General features: G+C 35.8%; 1 protein-coding gene across 5 annotated transcripts in view; it reads left to right on the forward strand.

Moving 5' to 3' along the window:
• Positions 1–12561, forward strand: part of G3BP2 (G3BP stress granule assembly factor 2) — an 80560-nt gene extending 67999 nt beyond the window's left edge. For 4 of the 5 annotated variants that reach the window (XM_029944851.1, XM_029944836.1, XM_029944837.1 and 1 more), the window contains exons 4-12: positions 817–990; positions 1901–1991; positions 3082–3184; positions 3714–3894; positions 4869–4967; positions 9089–9191; positions 10400–10528; positions 11062–11180; positions 11969–12561. In XM_029944851.1, coding sequence (XP_029800711.1) covers positions 817–990; positions 1901–1991; positions 3082–3184; positions 3714–3894; positions 4869–4967; positions 9089–9191; positions 10400–10528; positions 11062–11180; positions 11969–12241 — 1272 coding nt within the window. In that variant the 3' untranslated portion in view covers positions 12242–12561. The remainder of the gene's footprint in view (positions 1–816; positions 991–1900; positions 1992–3081; positions 3185–3713; positions 3895–4868; positions 4968–9088; positions 9192–10399; positions 10529–11061; positions 11181–11968) is intronic. The other variant, XM_029944853.1, reaches the window with a different exon arrangement.

A 12561-nucleotide genomic window follows, 5' to 3' on the forward strand; every position in this document is an offset into this window, starting at 1 on the left:
GATAGAATATTATCTATCCTTGATGTATTTTATACCTGAAACAGTTGAGAACAATATATTAAGTTTATACAAATATGGGCTAAGCTTTATGTTATAAGAACCATATGTGCCTTATGACCTTATGGAAGATACGGGACATCAGCTAGACTCTGAATTAAAGAATTTGGCCTTGGGGCGCCTGGGTGGCTCAGTCGGTTAAGCATCCGGCTTCGGCTCAGGTCAGATCTCACGGATCGTGGGTTCGAGCCCCGCGTCGGGCTCTGTGCTGACAGCTAGCTCAGAGCCTGGAGCCTGTTTCACATTCTGTATCTCCCTCTCTCTCTGACTCTCCCCTGCTCCAGCTGTCTCTCTCTGTGTCTCAAAAATAAATAAAAAGCATTAAAAAAAATTTTTTAATAAAAAAAAAAGAATTTGGCCTTACCAAACAAGAGGAAATTGAAAGTAGAAGAAATGCACCAGAAAACGCACAGTAAAGTGAAATCAGTTGTGAAGTCAAGGAATAGTCAACATAGTTTGTGTGAATGACTAAATACTTAATACAGAATAGTGTGAGAGAGCTATATAAAGCCTATAATACTTTAATAGGAGGTGTCCCTAGGGATATCTTATAGAGAGCTGTGACATGTTGAAAATGGTGGTTTGGGAACATCAGTCTGGCAGTAATGCATATCATGGTGGAATGGATTCATATGAGTCAGAAAGATTAAGTAGTTAATATTGTAGAGTTGTGAGGAAATCAGTGAAGGTCTGTAGATTACATTAAGTAATGTAGTATCACAAGAGTTTGTATGTCTTCCTTTCTTCTCCTATTTATAGGATATACACCACAAAGTATTATCTCTGAACTTCAGTGAATGTCATACTAAAATTCGTCATGTGGATGCTCATGCAACCTTGAGTGATGGAGTAGTTGTCCAGGTCATGGGTTTGCTATCTAACAGCGGACAGCCAGAGAGGAAGTTTATGCAAACCTTTGTTCTGGCTCCTGAAGTAAGTTTTCGTTTCACTTAATTTTCATTTGTATATTTTGATTGTTATTAGTTGCTTGAAGTGTCCACAGTTTCTTAAAGGTTTAGATATGCGTGTAGCTAAATTTGAGAAATTGGTATTGGACCTATTGATAAACATTTGACCCTTGAGCCATGCCAGTGTTAGGGGCACCAGTCTGCCATGCAACTGAAAATCAACACATAACTTTTGACTTTTCAAAAACTTTACTAATAGCCTATCATTGGCCAGAAGCCTTATTGATAGTCTACACAGTTAACACATATTTTGTATGTTATATGCATTCTATACTTTATTCTTATAATAAAGTAAGCTAGAGAAAAGAAAACGGTATTTATGTAAGAGAAAATACGTTTATAGTACAGTGTCGTATATCAAGAAATCATGTGTAAGTGAACTTGTGCAGTTCACGCTTGTGTTGGTCAGGGTCAGGGTTTTGTGCGTGTGTGTGTGTGTGTGTGTGTGTGTGTGTGTGTGTACACTTTACTACTTATTTTTCTATGTTTTTTTTACTTCGCCTATTTTGAAGTGAAAGTCATGCTGATACAAATGTCTAAATAGATTACTAAGATTAAATAAATAATACAGGAAGTATCTTATTTAATTATGTTAAAATGGAAAAGTTCTATTTGATAATTAGTCCTAGTTCTCTTCTATTGAGTAGCTATTTCTTGAGTTTCAATATTTGAATGATTTTTTATAGTGTCCTTTATATTAATATAGCATGTTCAATTTTAGAAAATCACAGAGTCTACATTATATTTCTGTATGTGTATTTTTTTAAATTTCTGTAATGTTAAAATAGATAATGCATATGCCATGTAATTCTTTATATACAGTGCCACATATATGGGTATTTAATCGAATATTTGGGTTTTTGTTCTTCCTTTAGGGATCTGTTCCAAATAAATTTTATGTTCACAATGATATGTTTCGTTATGAAGATGAAGTCTTTGGTGATTCTGAACCAGAACTTGATGAAGGTGAGGGTACTTTCAAGATAGGATTCTATCAGCACTCTTTAAGGACATGAAAAGTACAAAATTTAGAGAAATTTGCCTCTATTGTAACTGAGTCAAACCTCCTTTTTTCCCTTTTTGTTAAAAAGAAATAACTTCATTATATAAAAATCAGACATAGTGAAATTTCAATCTTGTCGTCTATAAATAACCATGAGTTTGGTGCCTATTACAGAATTTTGTTGAATCCTATCCTTAGCAATATTTTTATAAAAATGCAGTTATGTTGGTCCAGAGCTTTCTTTTTCTTACTTAATGTATTTTTGTTGCCTGTCAGTTTTTTGGCTATGTTTGATCTTACATTTATATATATCGGTTTGTTCCCTTTTCTTATCATTATTGTACTACTGACTAGCAGTGACAAAGGAAACAGTTTAGGCTTTAATATCATTTATTTCCTACCTTTCCTTAATCTTTTTAAATTAATTTTATTTTTTAATGTTTATTTTGTGAAAGAGAGAGCATGAGTGGGGGAAGGGCAGAGAGAGAGGGAGAGAGAATAAGCTTCATAAGGTCACCACAGAGCCCAGTGTGGCGCTAGAACTCAGAAGTCCTAAGAACATGACCTGAGATGAAATCAAGAGTCGGTCACTTAACCAATTGAGCCACCCAGGTGCCCCGGGATCCTTTTTTAAAGTAGAGTAAATACCAAATTTTATCTTGCTTGCTCTTCAGTTTTTAAGAGAACAGGGAATGCTGCCATTGAACACCTTAGTAAGAAATAGGCCAGTTTTTTAAACCATTACAGAACTTCCTTAAACACTAAAAATATGTATATGAGGGGCACCTGGGTGGCTCAGTCGGTTAAGTGTCCGGCTTCAGCTCAGGTCACAATCTCACGGTTCGTGGGTTCGAGCCCCGCGTCGGGCTCTGTGCTTACAGCTAGCTCAGAGCCTGGAGCCTGTTTCAGATTCTGTGTCTCCCTGTCTCTCTGACCCTACCCTGCTTGCACTGTATCTCTCTGTCTCTCAAAAATAAAAAACATTTTTAAAAATTTAAAAAATATTTTTAAAAATATGTATATGAAATTGTTATGTGTATTATATATTGTCAGAATCAGAAGATGAGGTAGAAGAAGAACAAGAAGAAAGGCAACCATCCCCAGAACCTGTGCAAGAAAATGCTGATAGTGGTTACTATGAAGCTCATCCTGTGGCGTAAGAATAGTGTTTGCAAGGCCAAGTTAGGCTTAAATTATGATGTAGTTGTAATGTGGTTTTTGTTCTGGAATTATTGTTAGAAGTAAATTTTTGATAAAGCTACCTGTCAAGCCAGTATTTGAGTACCATTAAAGTTATATATGTTTGGAAAAAGTTTTTATTTATATAAAAGACTGAACATGGTTTTGCCCCAAACAGTGATTACTTACTGTAGAATGTTTGGGACAGCACAGAGAGAGGACATTCTATTTTTATAAATATGAGGCTTATCTATAGTTAGTATTGAAGTAATGAACATTTTTAGTAATTTGGTATTCCCACTTGAAAATGGCAGGATCTAAGAAATGCTGTGCAAGATTTATCATTCCCTTCTGCCTCCACATCTGCCTTCTGGTTCTCACTGGACTTGGCTTCAAAACAGTTGATTACCAGTTACGTGCATTGGATTGGAGAAATGGTGCATTTTATTTTATTCAGATTGATTGTTTCCATCATACTGAAAAATGAATAAACTATTTTATTCTAGTAATGGCATAGAGGAGCCTTTGGAAGAGTCTTCTCATGAACCTGAACCTGAGCCAGAATCTGAAACAAAGACTGAAGAACTAAAGCCTCAAGTGGAGGAGAAGAACCTAGAAGAATTAGAGGAGAAGTCTACTTCTCCTCCTCCTGCTGAACCAGTTTCTCTGCCACAGGAACCTCCAAAGGTTAGATCAGAGGAACTCTTTAGGCCTGTGACATCACACTTTTATATTTGGTGCCATTGACGAAGCATGGACTTTGTTCTGTCATGTTAAATTGTTTAACATAGTAAACCATGGTTTTTTTATGTATATGAAGGTTGTGGGGTTTTTTGTAATCCTGAGGAAATTTCTTTGTATTCCACCCCCCCCTCAAAATATCCCAAAGAGTGAAACTTACAATTAATCCTGTCTGTGTGCAGTGTTTAGTCTCTTAATGAAACTATTTGAGTCCATATATATAGCTGAAAGTTGCTCTTCCATTCCGTAGAAGTCCTCTATGCAGGAATGCAACTGGAGTCATGCAATTTCCCAACTTAAACAAGTTGGCCTATTGAAAGAAGAGGTACCTGTTATTTCTGGTTTAAATGGGAGCAATTTCCTTACAGCACCAATTAAATGATCTTGGAAAGATGAGTGACACCCGTAGTGTATCATTTAAGCCTACCTAAAACATCTTTTATCTTTCTGTAAAGTAGAAGGGTAAAGTATATTTGGGTAGTGAGAGGAGGAGATTCCTTGTTCAATTTGTGAATGTCTGTTAAAGTTTCCAGCGAATACTCTCTTCTTTCCTATCCTTCCCCTCAACACCATCACACACCTTATCTTCCAAAAGGGGAAGAAATTGGTTCTATGAGGTTCTTATTTTTCTAGCATGTGTAGTTAGTGGTTTTGTTTGCCATTGCTCATCTCCTTAGAGCATATAGGAACGTACTTGTGGATTTATTTAGTAGTTTAGACAAAACAGATAATCTTGCATAATGAGATTTTGAAATCTGGCACATAGACTGGCATGTGTGTGTGTGCCTTTCTTTTGAGGAGTCCTCCAATATAGAACAATAGTTTAGAAATGAAAAGAAAGTATATATTTGGAAGTTTCCCTATAGGAATGTTGGTGGTTTTCCATGATTAGTAGTCTAGGTTTGTTGCATTTCCTGCAGGCTTTCTCCTGGGCTTCAGTGACCAGTAAAAACCTGCCTCCTAGTGGTACTGTTTCTTCCTCTGGAATTCCACCCCATGTTAAAGCACCAGTCTCACAGGTAACCAATCTGTGAACACATTGGATTGTATCCTTGTTACATTGCCAATTGCTTATCTCTTTTATACTTCTTTAAATGAGTCAATCAGAAATTATGGATTAAATATACAAAAAAACTGTATTAAATGTCAGCGCACCCACTTTAAATGCCAAATCTCCATCTGCACAGGTAGTATTTGGGGTTTGGGTGTAAAATACACATTAAGTTGGTTTTACCAATATATATATATATATATGTATATATATATATATATGTAGATAGATAGAGTCATTTAAAAGGCTTCTTAAAATAAAAAAAACATGTTCCTTTTAAAGTTTTAAATTTTATTTAGCAAAAATATCTTAGGGAAGTAATTTGGAAAGGCACAAAGTAGAATGGCATTATAAAAATCATTGTTTTAAAAAAACAGAAAACTAAAAAATACACTGCCTAAGGTCTCAGTCTGTAAGTGGTTCACTCCATTTAATTGAAGCCTGTACCAACTTATGACTGTAGTGTTCACTTAACTGATCATTCCAGTATTCTGCTTTTCGTCTGTCATCTTACCCATTTCAGAGCTTTCAAAACATTGAAAATAAGGCACTGGCTACCTAATGTGTTTATTAGGTATGGTTTAAATTTAATTAGAATTTAGTTAATTCTGTAGTACAGCTAACGGGTATTCTATTCTCTTTCCTACATTTTGAGTCAGACTTCATTCCACTAGAAAATTTACATTTAAAATGGTTAATGCACATTAACCTCTTACATGCTCTAAACAGTGAAACTTTGAGATTTCAAAAAAGTAGCTAGTAATCATTAGACAGTCTTTATAGTGTTGGTTCACATAGTCAGCTACATAAAATAGCAGAACACATGGCTTCAAGATACCGGGTTTTTTTTTTTCAGTTAACATATTCAGGAAATGTTGCATAATGGCAGATCACAAACCAGAATTGTCTTACTGAAGAAATTAATTTGTCAAGTGTTGGTTGTGGTTTTCAACCCATCTGAAGACCTGATGAGTGATTTCTGAATTTTCTTTTGAAATGCTTGATTTCTTACCAGTTTTGCATTTGGAATCCTTTGGATTGTGACTTCATCTTCTAAGTGTTGGCTACATTTATTTTAAACTTTTAATAATAGCTAGTGCTTATTATGTCTTTAGTATGTGCCACGCATTGTGCAAAGCACTTTTATTCATTTTCATCTAATCCTCACAATCACCCTTTGAGAGTGATTACTGTTACTATTCCTGTTTCATGGATGAGTAAATTGAGGCCCAGAGTACTTCACCCTAAGGTCAGACAGCTGTATAAATGGCATAGGGCTGGTCTTTGAATTTATGTAGTTGGACACCAGAGTCCCTTTGTGACTCATGTAAACCTGTAGGTTTCTTTAGCCCGTTGGGAGGGTGATGTACCTCCATTCACATTAAAGAAGGGGACTGTATTTAAGGCATGTCTGAATTACATTAGATCCTAGCCTTTTGCCCAGGGGAAATTTTTTTTTTAATTGTAGGAGACTAGATTGTATTTTCTAGCCTATCCCTTATTAAGACTTTTTAAAACATGTACAACTTAAACTTCTGTTTAAAAGAATTTTCTGTCCTCTTTAGGCTGTGTTTAGAATGGATTCATGATTTTTCCAGTAGATTTAATAAATCCTTTAATTTAATTATTTTGGTGTAGTATCCATTTCCTTATCAATTTTAGCATAGCTTAATAAAAAGAACTAAATCTAATTTTAGGATATTGGTAGGAATTAATTTAGAAGTAGGTAAGTTAATTTCATGGTAAGAAGGCTTTGTCTAGAAATTTCACTAGTTTATCTAACTTTAGCTTATGTTCAATTGAAGGACTTAGTTGTGGTTTTACCTGCTTTTATTGATTTGATGGTTCCATTTTTTATTTCATATTCTGTTTGACTTTTATTTGTGGGATTTGTCACCTGAGCACACTTTCTGGTTGCATGGAATTAATTTTAAGGCTCTAAAGTATAGTATGTGGTATGTTAGCCATTTTATCTTTTCGGAGTAAATAGTTTTAATTATGAAATTGAGCCTGATTAATTATGAATTCACAGCTGACTTAGTTGATGTGTATTAATCAGTTGTTGAAAGGAATACTGGTCTATATGTTTTTTTTGCATTGGCATCATCAAATATCTACTGACAGGTTGCTAAATCACTATGAATGATTGGAAAGACCTTGGAAATTATATTTGTTTTTAATTTTAAATCCTTAAAGGATAATGAAGAACCTTTCTATTTTGGTAAATGTAGTTGTTTTTATTTTGGTAATCAGTTTGGGAAAGAATTTAAATCAGGTCAGTGAGGGCATCTCAAGTTCTTTGATAACATTTGGGTTCAATGAGTCTGAGGTTTTTCTGAGAATTTAAATTAAAAGGTACATTTGCTATTTTTATTACTTTCCTAAGCACCCTAGCTTTATTAAACTTTTCTAGAGTATGTCTGTTTTTAATTGTTGGCACTTTTAGGCCCCCTTAGTGAAACTTAACGTCACGGCCTTTTTTAGGCACCACATCTCAGGTCAGATTACCACATAGCCTTAAACTCCGAGTGCAGAAAGCGGTGGTTTCAGGGCTACAGCATGGGTCTCCTAGAATATGCTCCTGCATGCTAAAGAACTAAAAGTGTGATTTAATTTTAAATGAACCAATAATTATTGAACATCTATGCCTAACATCACTGTGCTTGGTTTTTGGGGGTGATGTAGAAATGAATTAGGATATAGTCCTTATAGGAATAAATATGTGTGAATAATTGATAAAACTGGAAAGAGTTGAAATTATTTTTAAAATAGCAAAATTCTAGAACATGGGAAATAACTCCCCCCCCCCTTTTTTTTATGTTTATGTATTTATTTTCGAGAAAGGGAGTGCAAGCCTGGGAAGGGCAGAGAGAGAGAGGGGGAGACAGATAATTCCCAAGCAGCACAGAGCCCAGCATGGGGTTTGAAATCACAAACCAATAAGATATGGCCTGAGCCGAAATCTAGTCCGATGCTTAACCGACCTAACCACCCAGGCACCCTGGGGAGCAACTTCATCTTGAGAAAAATGGAAAGTCTTCATGGAAAAACAGTTTGGAAAGAGACACACAAATCTGTTAAAGACTTCTAGGGTAGGAATTAATGTACCTTTTAATTACAGTGGGTGAAATCATTTACAATAAATCCTCACTTTTGAAAGAAGTGTAACTCTTTATATCAGAATTTGACCTTGTAAGTGATAATAATCAGTTATATAATTGATGAGTTTGAGACAGTGGCTGGACTGAGGTCCTCAGAGATGATCAGTCGTAAAGACATGACTGAAATCATTAGTTTTCTGATTTTGAGGACATTTTCTTCGTGTCCTGCTGAGTGTTTTCACGATGCGTATATTTTATCTCTTCCTTGGACCATAAATATTTTGGGCAGTGGATGACCCGAAGAGTTTTGGAATATTAAAAATGCCACTGTATTAAGGAAAAGGTAATAGCAGATGTTACTTGGTTTAAAGTAGTTACTTTAATTATGTGTGTGCAATTTTAGCATTTAGCAGAAATTTTTGGAAGGCATCTTAAAAAGTTCTATTACTCTCTGCCTGACCCCCCCCCCCCCGCCCCCCGCCGCCACAGGTGGAGTTAAAGAAAATTGTGGGGTCTTGCTACTAAGAATTATAGGCAGAGTTTAGAACATATTGGCTAAGCACTGTTAACATTTGAAGGGCAGCAAACTAGATAATTAGTATGTGTCATAATTTTGTCTAAAATAAAGATGACTTTTTATTTTGCATATGCATTTACATGGAGTGACTCATCTTGCATTTTTGTGATTTTTTTCTAGTAGTACCTTTAATGCTGTCTCAATGTGGGTGTAAATTTATTGAAAAAAATGTGGTTGTAAAAGCAGCTTATTTTGAGTTCTATATTCTTGAATGAGAAAACAAACCTACCCTACAGTCCTAGATTGGTACAGAATATAAAAGTTTATTCACATACATAGGACACTATATTAAAAATAATCTAAACTTAAAGTTAGCATTATGTCTGCTGGTGACTTGCTGACAGTTGCTTTAGTTTTTAGTCTCCTGTGGAATGAGTTTCTTTATAATGTGTTTTTTTCCTTGTATTTTAGCCAAGAGTTGAAGCTAAACCCGAAGTTCAGTCTCAGCCCCCTCGTGTGCGTGAACAACGACCTAGAGAACGGCCTGGTTTCCCTCCTAGAGGACCAAGACCAGGTGAGTCAGCCCATCTGTGGCCCTCAGCATTTTAGCACTTGGAAGTTGGAAGAGACTAAACTTAAAAAAAAAAACTATAATGTGATTTATATACAGTTCCTTTTAATACCAAATTTATTTAAAGGTTTAATTTGCTAAAGTACAGTCTGGGGTAGAACAACTGACTTTTTAGGGGAGGATTAGTTGACATGTGATAGAGACATGTATTTTGAAAGTGTAAAAATTTTGAGACATTTTATTTGGTTATTGTCACTGGTTCTGAGAATTCAAAACCGAGCTGCCAATAACCTACTCTCTTACTTAGCACTCTTATCTCTTCACAGATAAACAATAAGCACACCCCGATTCTTCTTATTTTGATTGTCTTAGGTATTAAGTAAGTTGCCATGATTTTTGACTTGTTTCCATTGTTAGCTAATATACGTAGCACCTCTATTTGAGTTCTTTAAGTATGTTTAGATTGCTTTTGGGAGGAGGTGGGAGATCGTATCCATCAATAGCCTATGTAATTTTTCCCACAAAAATAAAGTGATCCATTTCTAAACCAGAAGTCATGGGAACTGGCGTTTGTCCTAGTTTTGCTACTGCTTGAGCTTATGATCTTAGGTGAGATCCTTAAATTATGAGTTTCTCTTATGCCATTTAGCTACTACACAAATTTTTCTTGTGTGATGCCTTTCTTATATGCCTCCTTGTGTTCTTTGTGTTATTGAGAGGATCAAATTAAAATTTTTTATATAAATTTGAGCACATTAATATGTATATAGCCTATTTAAATGAGATATACTATTGAATTTAGTGATTTGGCTCTAATTTCATACATCCAAAGATAAATTTGTAAATTTCAAAATACTAAAATACATAGAACAAATATATCTCACTATCTGAGATTTGTTTGGTTTCTGGATGACGGCAAGAATTTGGTTAAGGAGGAATACTTGTACTAATGTTGGACTTTCATATACTCAGACCAGTAGATCTAGAAGAAGGAATTTTAGCAGTCTAGTCAAAACTCTCACTCTATACTTAGTGTCATGTTATTTTCTAACTAACCTACTAATAATAGGCACTTCCACCTCTGTTCAAGGAGCTCACTATCTTATCTTATTAAACTAAACAGGAATATCTTTTATACATTCATTGCTTTGAACTAGTTGTTATATATTATAAACTTTAATGTCTGTCCTATTTCCTATTCATTTTCTTAGGCAGAGGAGATATTGAACAGAATGAATCTGACAACCGTAGAATAATTCGCTATCCAGACAGTCATCAACTTTTTGTTGGTAACTTGCCACATGACATTGATGAAAATGAACTGAAAGAGTTCTTTATGAGTGAGTAGTTTATTTGCTTTATTGTAAAATTAAGCAGGAGGATTAGATCTTTTTTCATAATAAGAACTTTCTTAACTTGTATATCTATATATTCTGTATATCTCCAGGTACTAATCACTTTAATTGATCAGAATTGAGTAGTAGGTTATATTAGATGTTTCCACATGACTCTACTTAGTGTTGACTGGCCTATTTATAGAGGTTAGAAGAAAGAGCTGAATTAGTTCTTAAACTTGGGGATGGGATTCTTTTGGCAAATATAAGTCAGAAATAGAAAATATCCTTGTCTTTGTGAAGCTCTGCAGGTAACTTTCCTTTTGAAAGGACCAATTCAGAAGAGTAATGTAACAAGTAGTCGGGATAGTTATGAGCATCCTTACGTGTATGAGTGAATGTAGTTGTTGCTGGATGTAGCACCTTGCAGCTTATTTTGAAACGGTTAAAGTAGATTAAGGTTATTACTACTCAGCACTTAAAGCTACAAAGTATTCTATTAAAATATTTAATCCCCTTGGTGTAATATATTTTCACAGGTTTTGGAAACGTTGTGGAACTTCGCATCAATACCAAGGGTGTTGGGGGAAAGCTTCCAAACTTTGGTTTTGTGGTTTTTGATGACTCTGAACCAGTTCAGAGAATCTTAATTGCAAAAGTAAGTGACTAAAAGGGCATACATAGTTCAAAACTGTATAATTCTATTGTATGTAATACTAACTTGGTGCATTTTAAAGCCATAGAAAATCTTTTCCTGGGGCGACTGGGTGGCTCAGTCAGTTAAGCTTCCGGCTTCGGCTCAGGTCATCATCTCACAGTTCTCATAAGTTTGAGCCCCCATCGGGCTCTGTGCTGACAGCTCAGAGCCTGGAGCCTGCTTCACATTCTGTGTCTCCCTCTCTCTCTGCCCCTCCCCTGCTCACACTCTGTTTTGCTCGCTCGCTCGCTCGCTCGCTCGCTCTCTCTCTCTCTCTCTCTCTCTCTCTCAAAAATAAAAAAACAATAGAAAATCTTTTCTTAATAAAAGCTAAAAGTAGTTTATTAGAAATGGTATTAATGCAAAGAATAAAGATTTGTTAGTAGTTTTAAGGTCTAAGATGAGTCTTGGGGTGCCTGGGTGGCTCAGTCGGTTAAGCCTCCGACTTCGGCTCAGGTCAGATCTCATGTTTGTGGGTTCGAGCCCCGCGTCAGGCTCTGTGCTGACAGCTAGCTCAGAGCCTGGAGCCTGCTTCGGGTTCTGTGTCTCCTTCTCTCTCTGCCCCTCCCCCTCTTATGCTCTCTCTCTGTATCAAAAATAAATAAAACATTAAAAAAATTAAAAAAAAAAAAGTCCAGAGTCTTAACCGAATGGACCACCCAGGTGCCCTTAGGATTTTTTTTTTCTTTAAGGGAATACAGTAGTACTGTTTAACCTGCCCATGTAAATCTTTTTCTCTCCTTTTAAAGCCAATTATGTTTCGAGGTGAAGTACGTTTAAATGTGGAAGAGAAAAAAACGAGAGCTGCAAGAGAGCGAGAAACCAGAGGTGGTGGTGATGATCGCAGAGATATTAGGCGCAATGATCGAGGTCCTGGTGGTCCACGTGGAATAGTGGGTGGTGGAATGATGCGTGACCGGGATGGAAGAGGACCTCCTCCACGAGGTGGCATGGCACAGAAACTTGGCTCTGGAAGAGGAACCGGGCAAATGGAAGGCCGCTTCACAGGACAGCGTCGCTGAAGCTCCACTGTTGGCAAAGTCTTGGCAGTGGTACATTATTCATCGTGTTTGCATTCTTGTTAATTTTTTTTTGGCTTTGGAATGTGACACAGCCTTTTTGATCATTTCTTTGATGTGAAAAGCATCTTTTGGTTATCAGTTAAATTGAGGTGGACATTATTCCCCAATTTCACAACAGGATTCACATTGTTAATTTATAAATCTAGACTTGGAGAATTAAGGACTGAGAAATGACCATATCTTAAACTATCTACAACAAAATGAACTTAAAAAGGACATGCCCAACTGAATTCAGGTCCTTTGAGTCAAAAAAAAAAAAA

This window comes from Suricata suricatta, chromosome 1, assembly GCF_006229205.1.
Source record: "Suricata suricatta isolate VVHF042 chromosome 1, meerkat_22Aug2017_6uvM2_HiC, whole genome shotgun sequence".
NCBI lineage: Eukaryota > Metazoa > Chordata > Mammalia > Carnivora > Herpestidae > Suricata > Suricata suricatta.